This window comes from Lepidothrix coronata, unplaced genomic scaffold, assembly GCF_001604755.1.
Source record: "Lepidothrix coronata isolate B3197 unplaced genomic scaffold, Lepidothrix_coronata-1.0 Scaffold122, whole genome shotgun sequence".
NCBI classification, from domain to species: domain Eukaryota; kingdom Metazoa; phylum Chordata; class Aves; order Passeriformes; family Pipridae; genus Lepidothrix; species Lepidothrix coronata.
In genome coordinates, this window is record NW_016690302.1 from 2,558,766 (window position 1) to 2,574,353 (window position 15,588).

The 15,588-nt window shown below is 51.9% G+C and overlaps 1 protein-coding gene across 2 annotated transcripts in view; it reads left to right on the forward strand.

Annotated features, from left to right (window-relative positions):
• The window catches only part of VWA1 (von Willebrand factor A domain containing 1), a 29,962-nt gene extending 14,374 nt beyond the window's left edge, over positions 1-15,588 (forward strand). Inside the window, exons 2-7 of one of the 2 annotated variants that reach the window (XM_017825827.1) lie at positions 502-601; positions 5,382-5,945; positions 10,426-10,704; positions 11,252-11,524; positions 12,548-12,817; positions 13,934-15,588. In XM_017825827.1, coding sequence (XP_017681316.1) covers positions 529-601; positions 5,382-5,945; positions 10,426-10,704; positions 11,252-11,524; positions 12,548-12,817; positions 13,934-13,974 — 1,500 coding nt within the window. In that variant the 5' untranslated portion in view covers positions 502-528 and the 3' untranslated portion in view covers positions 13,975-15,588. Of the gene's footprint in view, positions 1-11; positions 602-5,381; positions 5,946-10,425; positions 10,705-11,251; positions 11,525-12,547; positions 12,818-13,933 lie in introns of those variants that run through there. The other variant, XM_017825826.1, reaches the window with a different exon arrangement.

A 15,588-nucleotide genomic window follows, 5' to 3' on the forward strand; every position in this document is an offset into this window, starting at 1 on the left:
TATATACATGTTTCTCCTTCTTCCAGCTCATTCCAGAGCAGAGAGCTTTGGATTTCTCTGAGCGTTTCCCTCCTTTTTCCCCCCCCCTGGCAGCTGGCCCGCAGCCAGTGTCTCGCAGGGCCAAAGTTTTTATCTGCGGGGATATATTTTTCAAACCAGCCCAGCTGCGCTCAGGCTGCAACCGAATCCCCCGCTCCTGGGGCAAAGCTTAACTCGGGGAGAGGAAGAGCAGCAGGGGTGCCGTGTGTGCCTCTCCTCCAGCTATTCCTGTCAAGATGGATTTATGACTCTAAAAGGAGTGGGGGGGGGGGCAGTGGGGGGAAGGAAAGAAAATTGCCTCCAGGAGCCAGAGCTTACACCACAGCCCAGCGAAACACACGGGGAGGAGCAGCCGGATCCCAAGGCATGAGCAGCGTGGAAGTGGCACCCCGGGATCTGGCGTACTATGACTGATCCTAAGCTTTTCATCTGCCTTCACAGAGCCCAGCTGCTGGATTTAAGGTAGTTTGCCCAGGACCAGGCTTTGCTATGTTGGCCAAGGCAGTGCTTTCTCTCGGTCTGTGGCTGCGGTTTGCTGCGGGACAGGACACACCTGAGCGAGGTGAGTGCCTGGAAAGGCGAGGCATTCCCGTGGTGCTTTCCCCCATTTAATACCTCCTGCTCCTCAGAGCTTCTCCCGAAACCTTTTCAGAATAAAAGCTGAGGTTGTATTGATGCTTTAGGTGTATAGTTATACTTGTATAAAGAACAAACAAACAAACAAACAAACAAACCTGTCTAAAATCGCCTATTGGAAATGTTGTCCTGTTTGTTTCCAGCAGGAAAAGGAAACTATTTCAAAAACTTGCAGAGTTTAGTGTAATCATATGGAAAAAATCCTTGCTCTTCACTGTTACCTCTCTACTGGAGGACATGGGTTAAGAGAAGTAAAACCAGTGATTAACACTATCCTTGTCTTCTCCTCTTGCTAATCTCTGTAATTCAATCATTACAGTTTCTCTTTAAAATGCTTTCTCTTGGCTACTGTTCGTGGAAAACGACTGTGGGTCAGTCCTGCAGAACTGACAGTGGGAAAAGGGATGTGGAGGAGGTGAATGTCTCATTCCTGGTCCCTGCACTGTGGTGCTGGGCAGAGACTCATCCCACACCATGGTGGCTGAGCTGGTGCAATTCATTTTTGTACTGCCTTTTTCCTCACAAGTAGAAAAGGTTCTGTGGCTGCAGGGCTAGTGCTGGTTTGGTTTTCACTGCACCTGGGAAGTGCAATCCAGTGGGAAAAGGAGAGTGAACCTCATGTCTGTGTGGACAGGAGGTCCTTGGACTCAGAGAGCAGCTCAGACTGCTGGGGTCTGATTCTGTTTCTGGTACCCAGGGCAGGCTGTGTGTGTAGCTCAGATCTCCTTGCAGGGTGCTGGATCCTGTCCCTCAGTGTCCCAAGCTGGTTCAGGAATGGTGCTGCTGCTTCTGGCATTGCCACAGTGCTCAAAGTCCACGCAGGCAGCCGTTATTCCTATTGTCCTGCCATTCTGCTGCCCTGGGAGTGTATGTGGCAGCTTCCCAGCTCGGGCTAAAAACAATGCTCAGACCTTCAGGGCATGTGACAGAGCAAGCCACGGCATTCCAGAAGGATTGTGCCTTGCTCCAGAGGCAGAGGTGTGTGCTGTGTTACTGCTGGGGAATGAACCTGCTGGGGGGGAGATGCCCACCCAGCAGCTTTTTGATGTGGAGCCTCCTCAGCTCCTCTGGGTGCTCCCTAAGGCAGCCCCGAGCGGGCAGCTGGCCTGGGAGGGCTCCTGGGAATGGGATGGTGCTTGTCCAGAGGTGTTGGGATGCTGTGCCGTGATCACACACCAAGAGGGGCTGTTTGAGAGGTCAGGATGCACGTCTGTAACCCTGTTTCCTTGGGACTTGACCGAAGGTGAAGGATTGTGGCTTCATTCCAGCTGCAGTGGGCAAAGGAAAGAAGCTGCTGGATGACCAGTGGTGCTTCCACACGCTCAGGAATGATTAGATTGTTCAGGGCAGTGAGCATTGAATTCATGCACCAAGGCACAGAGCCAAGGCAGAGCATCACACAGTTCCACCACTTTCCTCTTTGGGTCCAGGTTCAGATCTCTGTTGCATCAGTGTAAAGTGTGACCATTTGCTAGTCTGGGCTTTGATAAATGAAATCAGATTGTCATTACTGGGTTACTCTGGACGAGCATCAGCTGAAAATGATGGGGATGTTGCCATCCCTGTGGGGGCAGTGAGTGAAAAATAAAGACTTGGCCCATCCATACCCACTTTGTAGGGAGCCCTTACTGATCTCTGAAGCACAGCTCAACACCTGCTGTAATTCCATGATTCCAGATCTCTTGAGGCTCCAAATAAAAGAGCAGAGATAATCAAACTCCTGAAAAGATCCTAAGAGGTGGCAGCACAGCTTCCTTCCTGCTGCTGGGATTTGTCTGAAGGGCCGTTTCTCAACCCTCAACCCGAAATCCGTGGCACAGACGAGCTGGAACCTGCACAGGCAGTTTGGGCTTTTAGTCACACAAGTTTATTGTGCTTGGTGGGGCTCAGCTCCTCAATCAAGTGTGTGATCAACCCCTCTCCCCTGGCACAGCCCTCTCTGGCGTGGTTTGAAGTGTAAAACCCCTCCTGGGTGGCTTGGTGGGACACCTCTCTGTCTGGGAGAGGTGGTGCCTTTCCCCTCCTGCCTCTCACTGTGATCCAAAGGGGCCACAGGGAAGCAGAGTCCGTGTTCCTCAGCCTCCAAACCTGCCTCCACTCACAGGAGAACTTTTTTTTCCCTCGCGTGGCCAAACAACGAGATGAGAAGACAAATGTGGAATGTCAAGCACAGTTAACCAAGACAGGACATGATCTTTTCTGGCTGTAATTATGCTCCACGAGCTCCAAGCCCCACGTAAATCAGGCGTGTGGCATGTGTTCAGGTCCCAGCTGAGAGCAGGGGGAGCTCTGGAAGCGGATGTCTCCTGTCAGCATCACAGGGAAGTCTGGCCAGCTGTTTTTCTCCTGGAAAAGCCAACAGGCAGCACCGTGTCTCCATAGTGACGTGTTGCTCCCCTATCAGCCCCTTCCAAACACTTCTCTGCGTGGCTGATCTGAGTTTATTGACCAGGCAGTGAGAAGAGGATCCTGCCCTGGGCTCTCTGTCGTTCCCTGGAGTCAAGCAGAGCGCAGGGACCGCAGTGATGGGAGGTCTGCAGAGTTATTCCAAGCGAAGACCTGACAGGGAAGCGCTCATGGATGCCTCTTCCCTCCAAATCCCGCTGGAAGTGAGAGATCATCGCTTGGCACGCTGCCAAACAGCCAATCATCTCTCCGTCTGGAGCGAGGGAACTGCCCGAAAACAGCAGCCGCTTGCGTAAGGCAGGGATTTAGTGGCAACCAACCTCCACGGCCCCACCTCTGGCACGGATGGCATGTTTGGGTTGGATGTGGGACAAGGAGCAGGAGGAAGGATGAGGGGAAGGACGAGGGGGTGCCCAGTGGCTTTGGAAGCGTTGCCACGCTCCCAGTGTAGCGAGAGCCTTTGTCTCGATTTTTTTTTTCTTTTACGGGTTCTTTCCGCTGCCAAAATCTGAACGGGAGCGACTTGTTTGCCTCTCTTGCAGGGCTGAGTGTTAGGTAGATGGCGTTTGTCTGCATGAAGGATGAGGCTTCTGCTCCACCCACAGACAGTCCCTTCAGCTCCAAAATACACCCTGCCCACCACTGGGTTTAGCTGTTGGTTTTGTTAACCGGTTGTTAATCAGTTGTTGTTAATCAATGCTTTCTCCCCTGCGGGCAGAACCTTGTGGTGTCAGGCTGTAGCTGTTCCTAATTAACACAGCTATTCCCAGCTATGCTTAAAGGATGGCAGTGTTCTGCCCAGCTCTCTGGGTGCCCCAGGGCTGCAGGGTACAGACCAGAGGGCATGGCTGTGACTCTCCTTTGATGTCCTTCTCTTTGAATGGGGTGTTCCATGCTGGTTTTCCCAGGGGTGTTCCCTCTGCAGGTCGTTCTGGCAGCAGTGGGATTTCTGCTTGTGTCTGCTCCCTCGAGGTGAACTCCAGATTCCCCTCCCAAGGTTTGTACATGTGACCCTGTTGTTTACTGCTTGTGAGCAGTGTCCTCTGGCCGCTGCCCCCCGCCCTGCCAGGGCCAGGAGCTTTTACAGCTGTTGGTTGCAACATTTGGGAAGTGAGTGACACTCCTCAAACCAGTGAGGAACCACGATGTCCCCCAGGGAGGTGGCAGCCGTGTTCCAAGATCTCTCCCTGCGTCCTGCCAGCCAAGTCAGTGGCTTGTACTTCTGCCAGCAGAGAGAAAATAATAGAATATGCTGAGTTGGAAGGGACCCATCAGGATCATCCAGTCCAACTCCTGGCCCTGCACAGACACCTCAACGATCCCACCCTGTCCCTCAGAGCATTGTCCAAATGCTCCTGGAGCTCTGGCAGCATTGGGGCCATGCCCACTGCCCTGGGGAGCCTGTCCAGTGCCAACCACCCTCTGGGGGAAGAACCTTTTCCTGGTATCCAGCCTAAACCTCCCCCCCAAAAAAAGCAGAGAGCCATGGCTATGTGTGCTTGCCTTGCTCGTGCAGCCAGAAGCCCTAAACAAAGCCCTGCTGGAATGCCAGTAGGAGTTCTGGGAACCAGTGGCAGGGACCTGTGGGTCACAGTTCAGCTCTACTGCGTGATGTGGTGATGAAATGGCAGTTGCTGCAGGCACACAGGAAAGCTCACTGGACTTCACTTTCATTTTCTGCTCAGCTCTCAGTGCCAGGTCACTCTGGAGGGTGTGTCTGTGGCACAGGGCTGAGCTGTGCTGGGCACATGGAATTGGCTGTGATCCAGGTGGATGGCAGGTCTCCTGCCTCCTCCTGGCCTCTCTAGATTAGTCAGAGGATCAAAGAATCACAGGATGGTTTGATTTGGAAGGGACCTTAAAGATCATCCATTTCCACCCCCTGCCATGGGCAGGGACACCTTCCACTAGCCCAGGTTGCTCCAATCCCTGTCCAACCTGGCCTTGGATGCTTCCAGGGATAGGGCAGCCACAGCTTCTCTGGGCAACCTGTGCCAGGGCCTCCCCACCCTCCCAGGGAAGGATTTCTTCTTAATACCTAATCTAAACCTATCCTCTGTCAGTTTGAATCCCCCTTGTCCTGTCACCACAGGCTCTTGTAAACAGTCACCTCCAAGTAACTTTAACCTTCTCCATTTCTGATTTTTCCTGTTGTTCCAGGAGGTCTGGGGGAACTCTGCCATCTCAGCAAACACCTCTCACTGAATTCTCAGATTTGGCACAGAACAACCAAGCTTTCCTGGCAGGTTTTGGGTTCACATCCCTCCTCTAACACTCTTCCCTCTCCCTTTCCCTTCCAGGTCCGCGGCCGCCTATTTCCAACACGGAGGGGGACCTCCTCTTCCTGCTGGACAGCTCTGCCAGCGTCTCCCACTATGAGTTCTCCAGGGTCAAGGAATTCATGTGGGACCTTTTGCAACCTTTCACCTTCGGCCCCAGAGATGTCCAGACCAGCATCATCCACATCAGCACCACGCCCACCATGGAGTTCCCGTTTGACCGGCACCCGTCCGGCGGGAGCCTGCGGCAGGCGATCCGGGACACGCGGCAGCTCATGGGAGACACCAACACGGGCAAAGCTCTGTCCTTCGCCAAGGAAAAGCTCTTCAGTGGCGAGGCTGGAGCCCGGCCAGACGTGCCCAAGGTGCTGGTTTGGGTGACGGATGGTTTCTCCACTGATGACATCTCGGAGCCCATGCAGCTGCTGAAGGACATGGGGGTGACGGTGTTCATCGTCAGCACGGGCCGGGGCAACTACCTGGAGCTCTCTGCTGCTGCCAGCCAGCCCCCAGACAAACACCTGCACTTTGTGGACGTGGATGACCTGCCCATCATCACCAAGGAGCTGCAGGATGGGATCCGAGGTAGGCTGGCGCGGGGTTGTGGTCACTGGGAGTTTGGAACGGGGCTGAAGATGAGTTCAGATGAAAAAAACCACATGACAATGCCAAACAACCCACAGGGAATCTTTCAAAACACCCGTGTGTGTGGGCAGCAGCACAGTCTCTCTCTGCTGGTTGCCCAGATAAGCCCACCACTAATTTATTTAAGTGTTAATGGAGATGAGTTAATGCCTGGCTCTGCAGGGCAGGCAGTGGGAGAATCCCCCAAAACCTGTGGTTCTCCTGGCTCACAGGTGCTGCCCTTGCAAACTGTCCGCAGTGCTACAGGTCCAAACATAAACCAGAGCTTTTGGGAGGTCTGGGACAAACATCTCTACTCCCCTTGGAATGTTCCGTGACTGAGTGGGACAAACTCCCTCTTGGAGATGTGTTAGTGAGATGAGCTTGTGTTTGTAAGGAGTTGTTTAGTTGGTAATGAAGGAAGGAGGCTCAGGCAGGGTATTCTCTGGATTCCTTAAAAACCCCACAAGCCTTTGAAGTGAGTCATGCAGGTCAGGCATCTGTACAATCCCAGCAGAGCAGGAAAATGCCCCCACCTGCACAGGCTGTTAACCAAAGGCTTCCCAAACAGGCAACGATTCAACCTCAGCAGGAGGTTGCTGACTGTGGGAGTGAGGTGTCTGAGCCCCTTGAACTTGATTTTCATATTCAGGGTGATTTTTTTTTTTCCTTTAAAACGTGTATCTGTCTGGCTCTGTGCCAGCTGACAGAGGTGGAGGACACAAAGGTGTTTCTCTGGGGTTGTGGTGGTTGCTGTGAGAGGGAACAGGCAGCAGGTCAGATTTTTCATCAGTCCAGGTTTTTAAAGCATCCAGGAGAGGGTCTGAGGAGATCCAAAGCCATACTCTGGGCCAGAGGACAGGCATTGGGAAGCCAAGGGCAGTATCCCCTGCTGACCTGCATTCTGCACTGCCCATGGGGTGTTCTCTCCACAGCCCATCACTGTGGGACTGCCCTGACTGCAAAGCAGCCTCCCAGGTGCCTCTGGATTTGTTTGGAATGCTGAGGGAGTTACTATGACTCTGCAGACTTTCCATGGGTTTTCTGGAGGTTCTCTCTCCATTGGAAATCCTGATTTGATTCCTTTTTTGCCTTTTGCTCTGTGAGTTGGTTGGAGCTGGGTTCAGTGTCCCAGTAACCCTTTCCACAGAATCTTCCCTGTGTAGCAATTCCTTCCTGTTTCCAGATGTGATCATTTAACAAACCACACACAGGGACTGTGTGTTCTCCCCCAAACAATCACTTCTCTCCCATACCTGGGGCAGTGCCAACAGCCCCTCTCCTGTACCAGCCACCACACAGACCCCCAGATGTTTTGTTTCAGTGGTTATTTAGTTTCTAGAGCATCCTGGATCCAGATGGTATAAAACAGCATCCCAAAATGAGAAATCTCCTGCAGCACAAGATTGTCTTGAAGATCATAAGGTCTGCAAGGGTAATAACTACTCTGCTGTGCCTGAGGGCAGCATTCTGTGCATCTACCATGTCTAAAAGCTGGTAGTCTGGGATTATAATGGAAGGTGAGATTCCCACGTGAATCCAGGGGTTGGTGCTTTAAGGAAAATACCAGACATTGGCAACATCACCTGAGTTAACCTTTCTAAAGCCACATATGTCCACTCCTCCCTACCTGGAGGAGGCAGCCCTCAATCCTCACCCCTCCTGCTTCTGGCCCCTGGGAGAGCAGGGACAGGCAGGATCTTTGGCAGGCAGAAATTAGAACTTTCCAACTGTGAAATGGCCCAGACTGGTTTAATTGTCACTGCTATCTTCATCTTCATCTCTTGCTACTGTTAAAAAACAGTGAAGCCTTTTGTAGAGGCACAAACAGGCTTTGTCAAGAGCTGCTCTCCTCCTTCCACCTCCTTTCCAGGAATGGGGTGTTCTGTGCCTGCTCCACAGACACCCCACCACAAGGGTCCCTGCCAAGCTGCTGCTGCCTCAGGGGGGCTGAGAACCCTCCGTGGAACAGCTCAGTCTCCACAGAGAGAGAAATGGTGGACCCAAAATAGTGCCAGTGATGCTGCTACGTGGAAGGGGTGCAAGACAGCAGGGACTGTGGATGGATGTGTGTGTTCACACCCTCTCTTTTTCCTTGGCACATGGTCCCGACACAACAAGTCTGCAGAAGGCAGCTGCCAGCCAGCCTGGCTATGGCACAGCTGGCGCCTTCCAAGTGGGAAGGAGAGGGACTCAGGCTGGGAAGGAGCACAGGCTCTTTCCACTGCATCTTATATATCAGTATGTACCCAACAGATGGCATTTGGTGCTCTCCTGGGGAAGGACCAACCTTGTGAAACCAGGGCATTCCTCTGAGGTGACACCAGGTTCTTTGCTTGCACCCACTTGCTCTCCACTCAGCCACTTTGAACTGACAACTGCTGACTTGTTCCATCCTCAGGCTCCACCTTCTGAGCCAAGTTTTGCAGGAGCCCACGTGCCCAGCAGGCACAAAACATCAGCCACTTCCTGTGGGTACTCAGGTCAGGGTAACACATTTCTGATCTGAAATGAAGTCCTGGATAACTTCTGGTGCAGTGAAGGCTTCACTCTGAGTCCTCTGATGTCTTCACCTGGAACTGAATATAAGCAGGTGACCAGAGGGAGGGATCTCAGACCTTGAATGTCCACCCTGGTAATGGAGGAGTGTATTCCCTCCCTCCCAGAACCAGAATCCTCCCCCATCCATATCAAACCAGAGAACTGAAACCGTGAAGCAGAAGTGGTTTGTCCCAAATCCTTGCAGCAGGGAGGGGACCATGTACCCAGGGCTGGAAAGGTTCACCTGCTGCCTTTCTTATGCCCCTCAGGAAAGCAGCAGCATTCCTGCAAGTCTGATCTTGACCTTGCCAGAGTTCAGAGGATGCCAACAAACTTGTGGCTGCAAAATAGTGCTTCAAAGTCACCAAGAGGCAGGAGGTGGAAGGAAAAGTGTGTCATGAGCTGTCTCTGAGTGTTGCTGGATCCTGCCTGGGTCTAATACAGGAGATTTACTTGCTGCTTCCCTCTGGGAACAAGGTGGTGCTGGGAAGCATGCCATGGACATCTATTTTCTGGGGATTGTGGCCTTCTTTATAAGCTTAAGGAATCTGTGATCTGGCAAGGAGGGGCAGAGCCTTTTGCCGTGGGCTTCCTGTGCCCTGTCCTTTTGATGTGCCTGATTTATTCACAGTGTCCCTGAGCCTCCAGGCTCACTTATTTCCATTCCCTGAGCTTTTGGCAGGACTTTTGGCACCGAGGCCTTTCCTCTGCTCCCTGTTCCTTCGTGGCTTGGCCACTGGTGTTTTGTGGGGCTCACAGAAGGGTGCAGCATCCCAGGACCTCTGATCCTTCTCCCGGCCTCTCCACGCTCCAAGCGGGTGGAGTGCTGCTGGCTGGCAGCATGTGGATGGGAGGGCAGGGCACGGAGCAGGCAGGGAAACGTTCCTGCCTGCCTGGGAGAGCCAAAGAACAGCTCAGAGGAAAAACTGAGGCTGTTTTACTTGGTATACAGGGGAGTTGGCAGGGACTCGGAGCAGCTCGGAGGAGGAGAAGCTGATCCTCTCCCTGTTAAAGGACAAGTCTGAGAGTGCAAAGTGACCCCATTTTGCAGATCTGGGCAGACTTTTGTGCCTCTTTTTTCCTCTGTGCAATGGGGAACCAGACAGAACTACCCACAGGACTCTGTGAAGGATTTAGGCATGAGCTGGAGGGTTCTATCATAACGTTTCAGGAGTGACACTGTGCAGAGCAAATGCTCTTCTTCAAGGCTCGGGGTGCTTCTAAAAATTCTTTAGAAACAGAAGAGCAGCTTTGTGTTTTCATGTGTCACTCCCCTGGAGAAACAAAGTCCTGTGTGTTTCTGCCCCTCTGGAAGACCAGAGAACAGTGGAATTCTGCCCAAGATGGGCTTGGGAGGCCACACATGTGGGAAGGGTCAAGAAGCAGAGGAAGCTGGGGGAGCTGTGAGCATCAGAAGAGGTATTTGTGCCTGGCATTTGGGGTCTGAGACTCAAAGGTAGCATGAGCCTTGAAGAGAAGCCTCTGTGCAGGGGCAGGGAGAGGTGAGACGGCACAAGAGGACTCTGAATGTTGAATGTCACTGAACAACAGTGCTCTGTGAAACCCCGTGGGCAGTGACCTCAGCTGGGGTGAATTCAGCTGGCTCAGCAATGCTGGGCAGTCCCCAGTTCCTGCCCCTTCTTCCTGGCCACTGGGCACTGGCAGAGAGCAGGGAGAAATGTAGTTCTTCACACTCTGGGCTGCTTCACACACAGGACAGAATTCAGTGGTTTGGCTTTGCTTGGGAGGTGGTTTCCACAGGGAGCTCAGGATGGGCCACACCTTGGTGACTTCAGGGATCAGCCAGTGCTGCTGCCAGCTGCATCTCCCACCCAGAAGGGCTGGGATTTCAGATGTTCTGTGTTCTGTGTATCGATTCCTGCCCCTGTTTCCCTTGCAGATGTTCTCCAAGCCAATCGGCTCCACGCAGTCGATGTCACCTCAAGCAGCTTCCGTCTGATGTGGCCCAAGCTCCTCTCCCAAGAAACTGGCTACTACTCCCTGGAATATGCCCCAACAGATGATCTAGCAAGGAAGAGGACAAAGCAGGTGTCTGGGGCTCACACCAGCCTCGTGCTGAGCAACCTTGCACCAGAAACCACTTATGAGGTGGCCCTCATTCCTGAGTCCAACGTCCACTACTTCCCTCCCCAGACAACGAGGGTTACCACACTGGCAGGTAAAATGTGCGAGGCTGCAGCAGCTGCTCTGGGAACAAGGAGCTCCCTGTCTCCTACCTGGAGGCTGGAGGAGCAGCTGGGGGAGAGGAGGGTGCTGGAAGCAGGTGTATGTGACTGATGGGAACTCTGTGTGTAAGAGGGAAGGAGAGGGGGAGTGCTCAGAGCAAAAACCAGTTCCTCTGTGCAGACCAGTCATTTGGGCCAGAGAGTGACTTAGATTTATGCTGGATGGCAGCGTGCAAAAGGGTGGCACACTGAAAACCTAAGCAAAACCAAGGTGAACTTGTGTCTGATATTAATTTCTTGTGAGCAAGAACAGTTCTGGCTGTGTAATTCTGGCCAGTCTATGCAGCACAGGTAGAAAAGCCAATCTCTTCGGGCTGAGTGGGGTTGTGCTGACTTGGGTGACTATCAACATCCACTTGCTGGGTTGATTTTCTTCCACCTCCTGAAAGCCAAGTACGGTGCAGGTCAATTATGCTCCTCTGACAGCATCCCTATGCCTTGAATTACATCCTCACTCACATCTCTCTTCATTTCTTCCAGAGGAAATAAGCCCAGCTCAGGTTCTCATCTCAGAGTCTGGGCCACGCAGCTTCCACGTGAGCTGGGCTCCCACGCTGGACAGTGTGATGGGCTACCAGGTCCTGTATGGACCCCTCCCAGGGAACTCAGTGAAGGTGCTGGAGGTGGATGGGAGACACAACAGCACCGTGGTGGAGAATCTGGCACCCAACACCACCTACCTGGTGACAGTGACTGCAATCTACAGGTCGGGGAAGGAGAAATCCCTGTCAGCCAAGGCGTGCACCCAGGAAGGTGAGTGAGCAGCAGGGAACAAGGAGGCAGCACAAGGAGTCTCTGGAGCGTCCCTGTGTCTTTCCCACCTGCCTCTAGGTGAGGCCAGAGAGCTCTGAATCCAGTTACTGGGGTGGGACGGCAAGGGGAAAGCTGCAGCTTCTGATGCTGTGCCATCAGGATGCAGCAGATGTGTGAGGACTGAAGAGAATCAGACACACACATGATGGATGGTACAGGGGGTGCTGATGCTGCTGGTTCAGCACAAGCAGAATGGACATGGATCTCTCTAAAAGAGAAAGAAAACTGCCTTTCCCTCCTGTCTCCTCAGTGTCTGTTCGTTGTGATTTAGCGTTCAAGGAGTAAAAGTTTAACCAGCAGAAGCTTCTCCTTTGAAGAAATACCTGTAAAGGTATTGCAGGAGGCAAAGTCCAGCTCTTATCAGGGCTCAAGAGAGAGGAGCTCAGGGAATGACAGAGCTGAGGGTGTGGGAGGTCACAGTCAGTGCCTAATGGTGCAAACAAAAGTACTTTGTGCTGGACAAAGTTAAGGACTAATTAGGCCGAGCTCCTCCAGTGTGGAGATGTAGAGTTATGTTGGGTCTGTGCATCTACCAGGTCTAAAAGCTACTAGTCTGGGATTTTAATGGAAGGTGAGATTCCCACGTGAATCCAGGGGTTGGGTGCTTTAAGGAAAATACCAGACATTGGCAACATCACCTGAGTTAACCTTTCTAAAGCCACATATGTCCACTCCTCCCTACCTGGAGGAGGCAGCCCTCAATCCCCACCCCTCCTGCTTCTGGCCCCTGGGAGAGCAGGGACAGACAGGACCCTTGGCAGGCAGAAATTAGAACTTTCCAACTGTGGAATGGCCCAGACTGGTTTAATTGTCACTGCTATCTTCATCTTCATCTCTTGCTACTGTTAAAAAACAGTGAACAACAGCAAACAAAGCCCAGGCTGGCTGGCAGCCCCTCCTCGGGGCGGGGGGGAATAGACACACAAATGTCCCACAGCAGTGACACGGATCTTCTTTCTCCAGAGGGCTCCAAAGTGAGGCACCTCCGCTTCGAGGACATGGGCCCCAACACCCTGAAAGCCTCCTGGGACTCTGCTGACGGGCAGGTCCTGGGTTACAAGGTGCGGTGCCGGCGGCAGACGGGCCCGTCCTCGGTGCTCAGCGTGTCCCCGCGGGTGCACAGCGTGCTGCTCACAGACCTGGCCTCGGGCACCACCAACAAGGTCTGTGTGAAGCCCGTGTACAGGAACCAGCCCGGCAGAAGGCTCTGCCGCGTGGTGCACATGCAGCCAGGTGAGCTGGGGGGGGGCAAGGCACGTCCTGGGGGCCCTCAGCCCAGGGTCCTGAAGGGCCCTGATGCTCCTAAACCAAACTCCTTGACACCAGTTTGTAGGTGTTGTTTATTCATCAGCAGGCTGGGCATGGGGGGGAGAGCTCCTCTCAAATGACAGATGGACAGGGCTTTTTATTACACTTTTTATCACACACACTGTTCACGTAGTCATTAGGTGGTCTTGCTTACTTAATACATATTCATTAGTTTGCTTTACGTAGTCACACCCTTATTGGAAGTCCTTTTTTCGGTCCTTCTGGGTCTTCTTGCTTGTGTTGACCTCAGTTCTTGAGCGGCCACAGCATCGTAGTATTTCACCCCCAAAAACTGTAACGTTTGTTCTTTATCTTGTTTGGGTACACAGAGCTTAGTTTACGTGCTGTTTGTTTGAGTTACATCCCTTATCTAATTCTCTAGGGCTTCTCTGAGATTATATTGTTCCTTATTTGGGCATTCCAGGATACTGTGAGTAAAGTTTCTATTTCTCCTGTGAGCCCTGAGGTGCTGGAGAACCAGCACAGAGGAGCCCTCGTGGCTGGAATATTCTGTGCTCATCAGCTGGCTTGTCATGGGGCTTCATCACAGCACCAAACTGACCAAGGATGGGCTCTTTTCCCCTATTTTTCGGAGCAAGACTCCTCCTAGTGGAGCACATGGCAGGCAGGAGGAAAAGTGTACAGTGGAGACAGTCCTGGAACTACTTTGGGATGCCAAGGGTGGGAATACTGCTAAAAGCTGGCATGGGCATTGGAAACACTGTTTAATTTGGAACATACCCTTTGCTTTCCAACGTGGCTGGGACCAGGTAACTATTAAAGCCAGTAACTAAGACACAACACATCTTCTTTCTTCCTCCTGCTGCCCAGAAGCCACTTCCTGCCACGGAACAAAAAGGGATTCTGGATAGGATGAAGTAAGAGCTGAACAGAAGCTGTGTGGCCGTGCAGAAGCACGGCCTTTTTCCCAGCAAGAGGCTGGAGGGAGAGTAAAAATGACCACAGGGGCGAGATCTCTGACTCAGTCAAATTTGGAGAAGGGTGGATAAAGCTGACATTGTATTTCTTGTGTTCTTCCAGTTACAGAGGCCCAGGGGTACAGGCACAGACAGAGAGCGTGATGGACTGGAGTGAACTGATTCCCAGCAGAACGAGGGATCCTGCTTGGACAAAGACTTGGATGAAAAGGAGGGCTCAGGGGAAGCTCAGAGATCATCTCCCAGCCTGCACTGTCCCTTGAGGTGTCCTGGTGGTCGAGCCCAAAGGTGTCCTCAGCCAAGTTCTCTGAAAGCTTAAAGGTTTGGCTTGGCTGGGTGGAACAACCAATCTGAGTAATAGATCCCAAATCCGTACCCTCTTTTATATAAATATGCCCAACAAATAACAAACAGAAGGCAAAGTGGTGAACCCTCACTCTTGCTTGCTTGCTGCCTGTTCTCTATTTATTAAATGTCAATACAGTTTTATTTTTGCAGCTTCTGAGCACGTTCTAGACTTGACTGTTCACTGCCCTGGCCTTTCATTCAGGGCACTCTCAGAAGGATTCCATGTGGCCAAATCCATTCCTGCTCTCAACAGCCACTGAACCTGGAGTCTGAGAGAGCAGGAAACTCAAAACCACGGGAATTTGCTTTCCCAGTAGGTTACTCCAGAGCTCTGAGCCCTCAGCTGAGCTCAAGGAGCAGCAGTGAGTCCAGAAAAGCCAGACAGCAAGACCATCTAGGGCACTTATTTTTGTTTCTCCTTCAAATGCACACCTCCAAACAGCAGTGCAGCCCTGCCTGGATCATCACCACTGCAATCATTTCACCAAATTGGATGTGAGTCCTGCTGTCAGAGCAGCTATATGGAGATTAATTAGCCTGTTCTGTGTCTAATTACAGGCAATAAGTCTCCAGCACTATCATTCCTCTGCACACACCTAGCACATATTTAGTGTCTTGTCCTGGGCTTCCACCCGGTGCTAAGCTTGAGCTACACTTAAAAGTCAGTTTTTTAGGGGAGAAAAGTAGATCTGATTCTTTCCTTTTGGCCCCAGGCTTGAATTTGCTGTCACTAAGCTCCTCTGGAAAGCAGAGCTGGAAAAAACCCACAAATTAAATACTTAGCGACAAAGCAACCGGTCTCAAAATTCAGGGCTTAGGGCTGTAAAGAAATGTAAATACTTCTCTGCTAAACTCCAGATCAGTGGGAACACCCTCCCTCAGTAGCACTTGCTCTGTTTTAAATGTATTGCTTATTTGCCCTACACGTGGAACTCATTTCTTAAAGCCGAGCTGTTTGTTGGAGAGCCCCATCAAGTGTCACAAACCCTCCCTTAGCTCTGCTTTGGACTTCTCAAAACAGCTCCTTTTGGAGCTTAGAGGAACTTTATCCCTGGCCTTGTCTCCTGAGTGCTGAATTCATCACCTGTAGGTTTATGGAGCATTTTCCACGGTCTGTCTTGCACAGGAGGAAGGGATGGAGGGAGGCGAGCCACTCATTAACTCAATAAGGAGATTTCCTATGATTTGTGTCCTCCTCTGGAATGTGCATTTGTGACTGATTAATGCTGAAGGGATGATAAAGCCTCTGGAATCTCTCATGCAATAAGATGATCTTGTTTGTTCTTGCTGTAGGACAGAAATTAAGTTTGCACAACTCCCTGCATAGTTTATTAATCCATTAACATGTCACCCACCCCCCCAATTGTAACACACCCTTTTGAAGACAATTAAATATAAATAGAAGAGCTA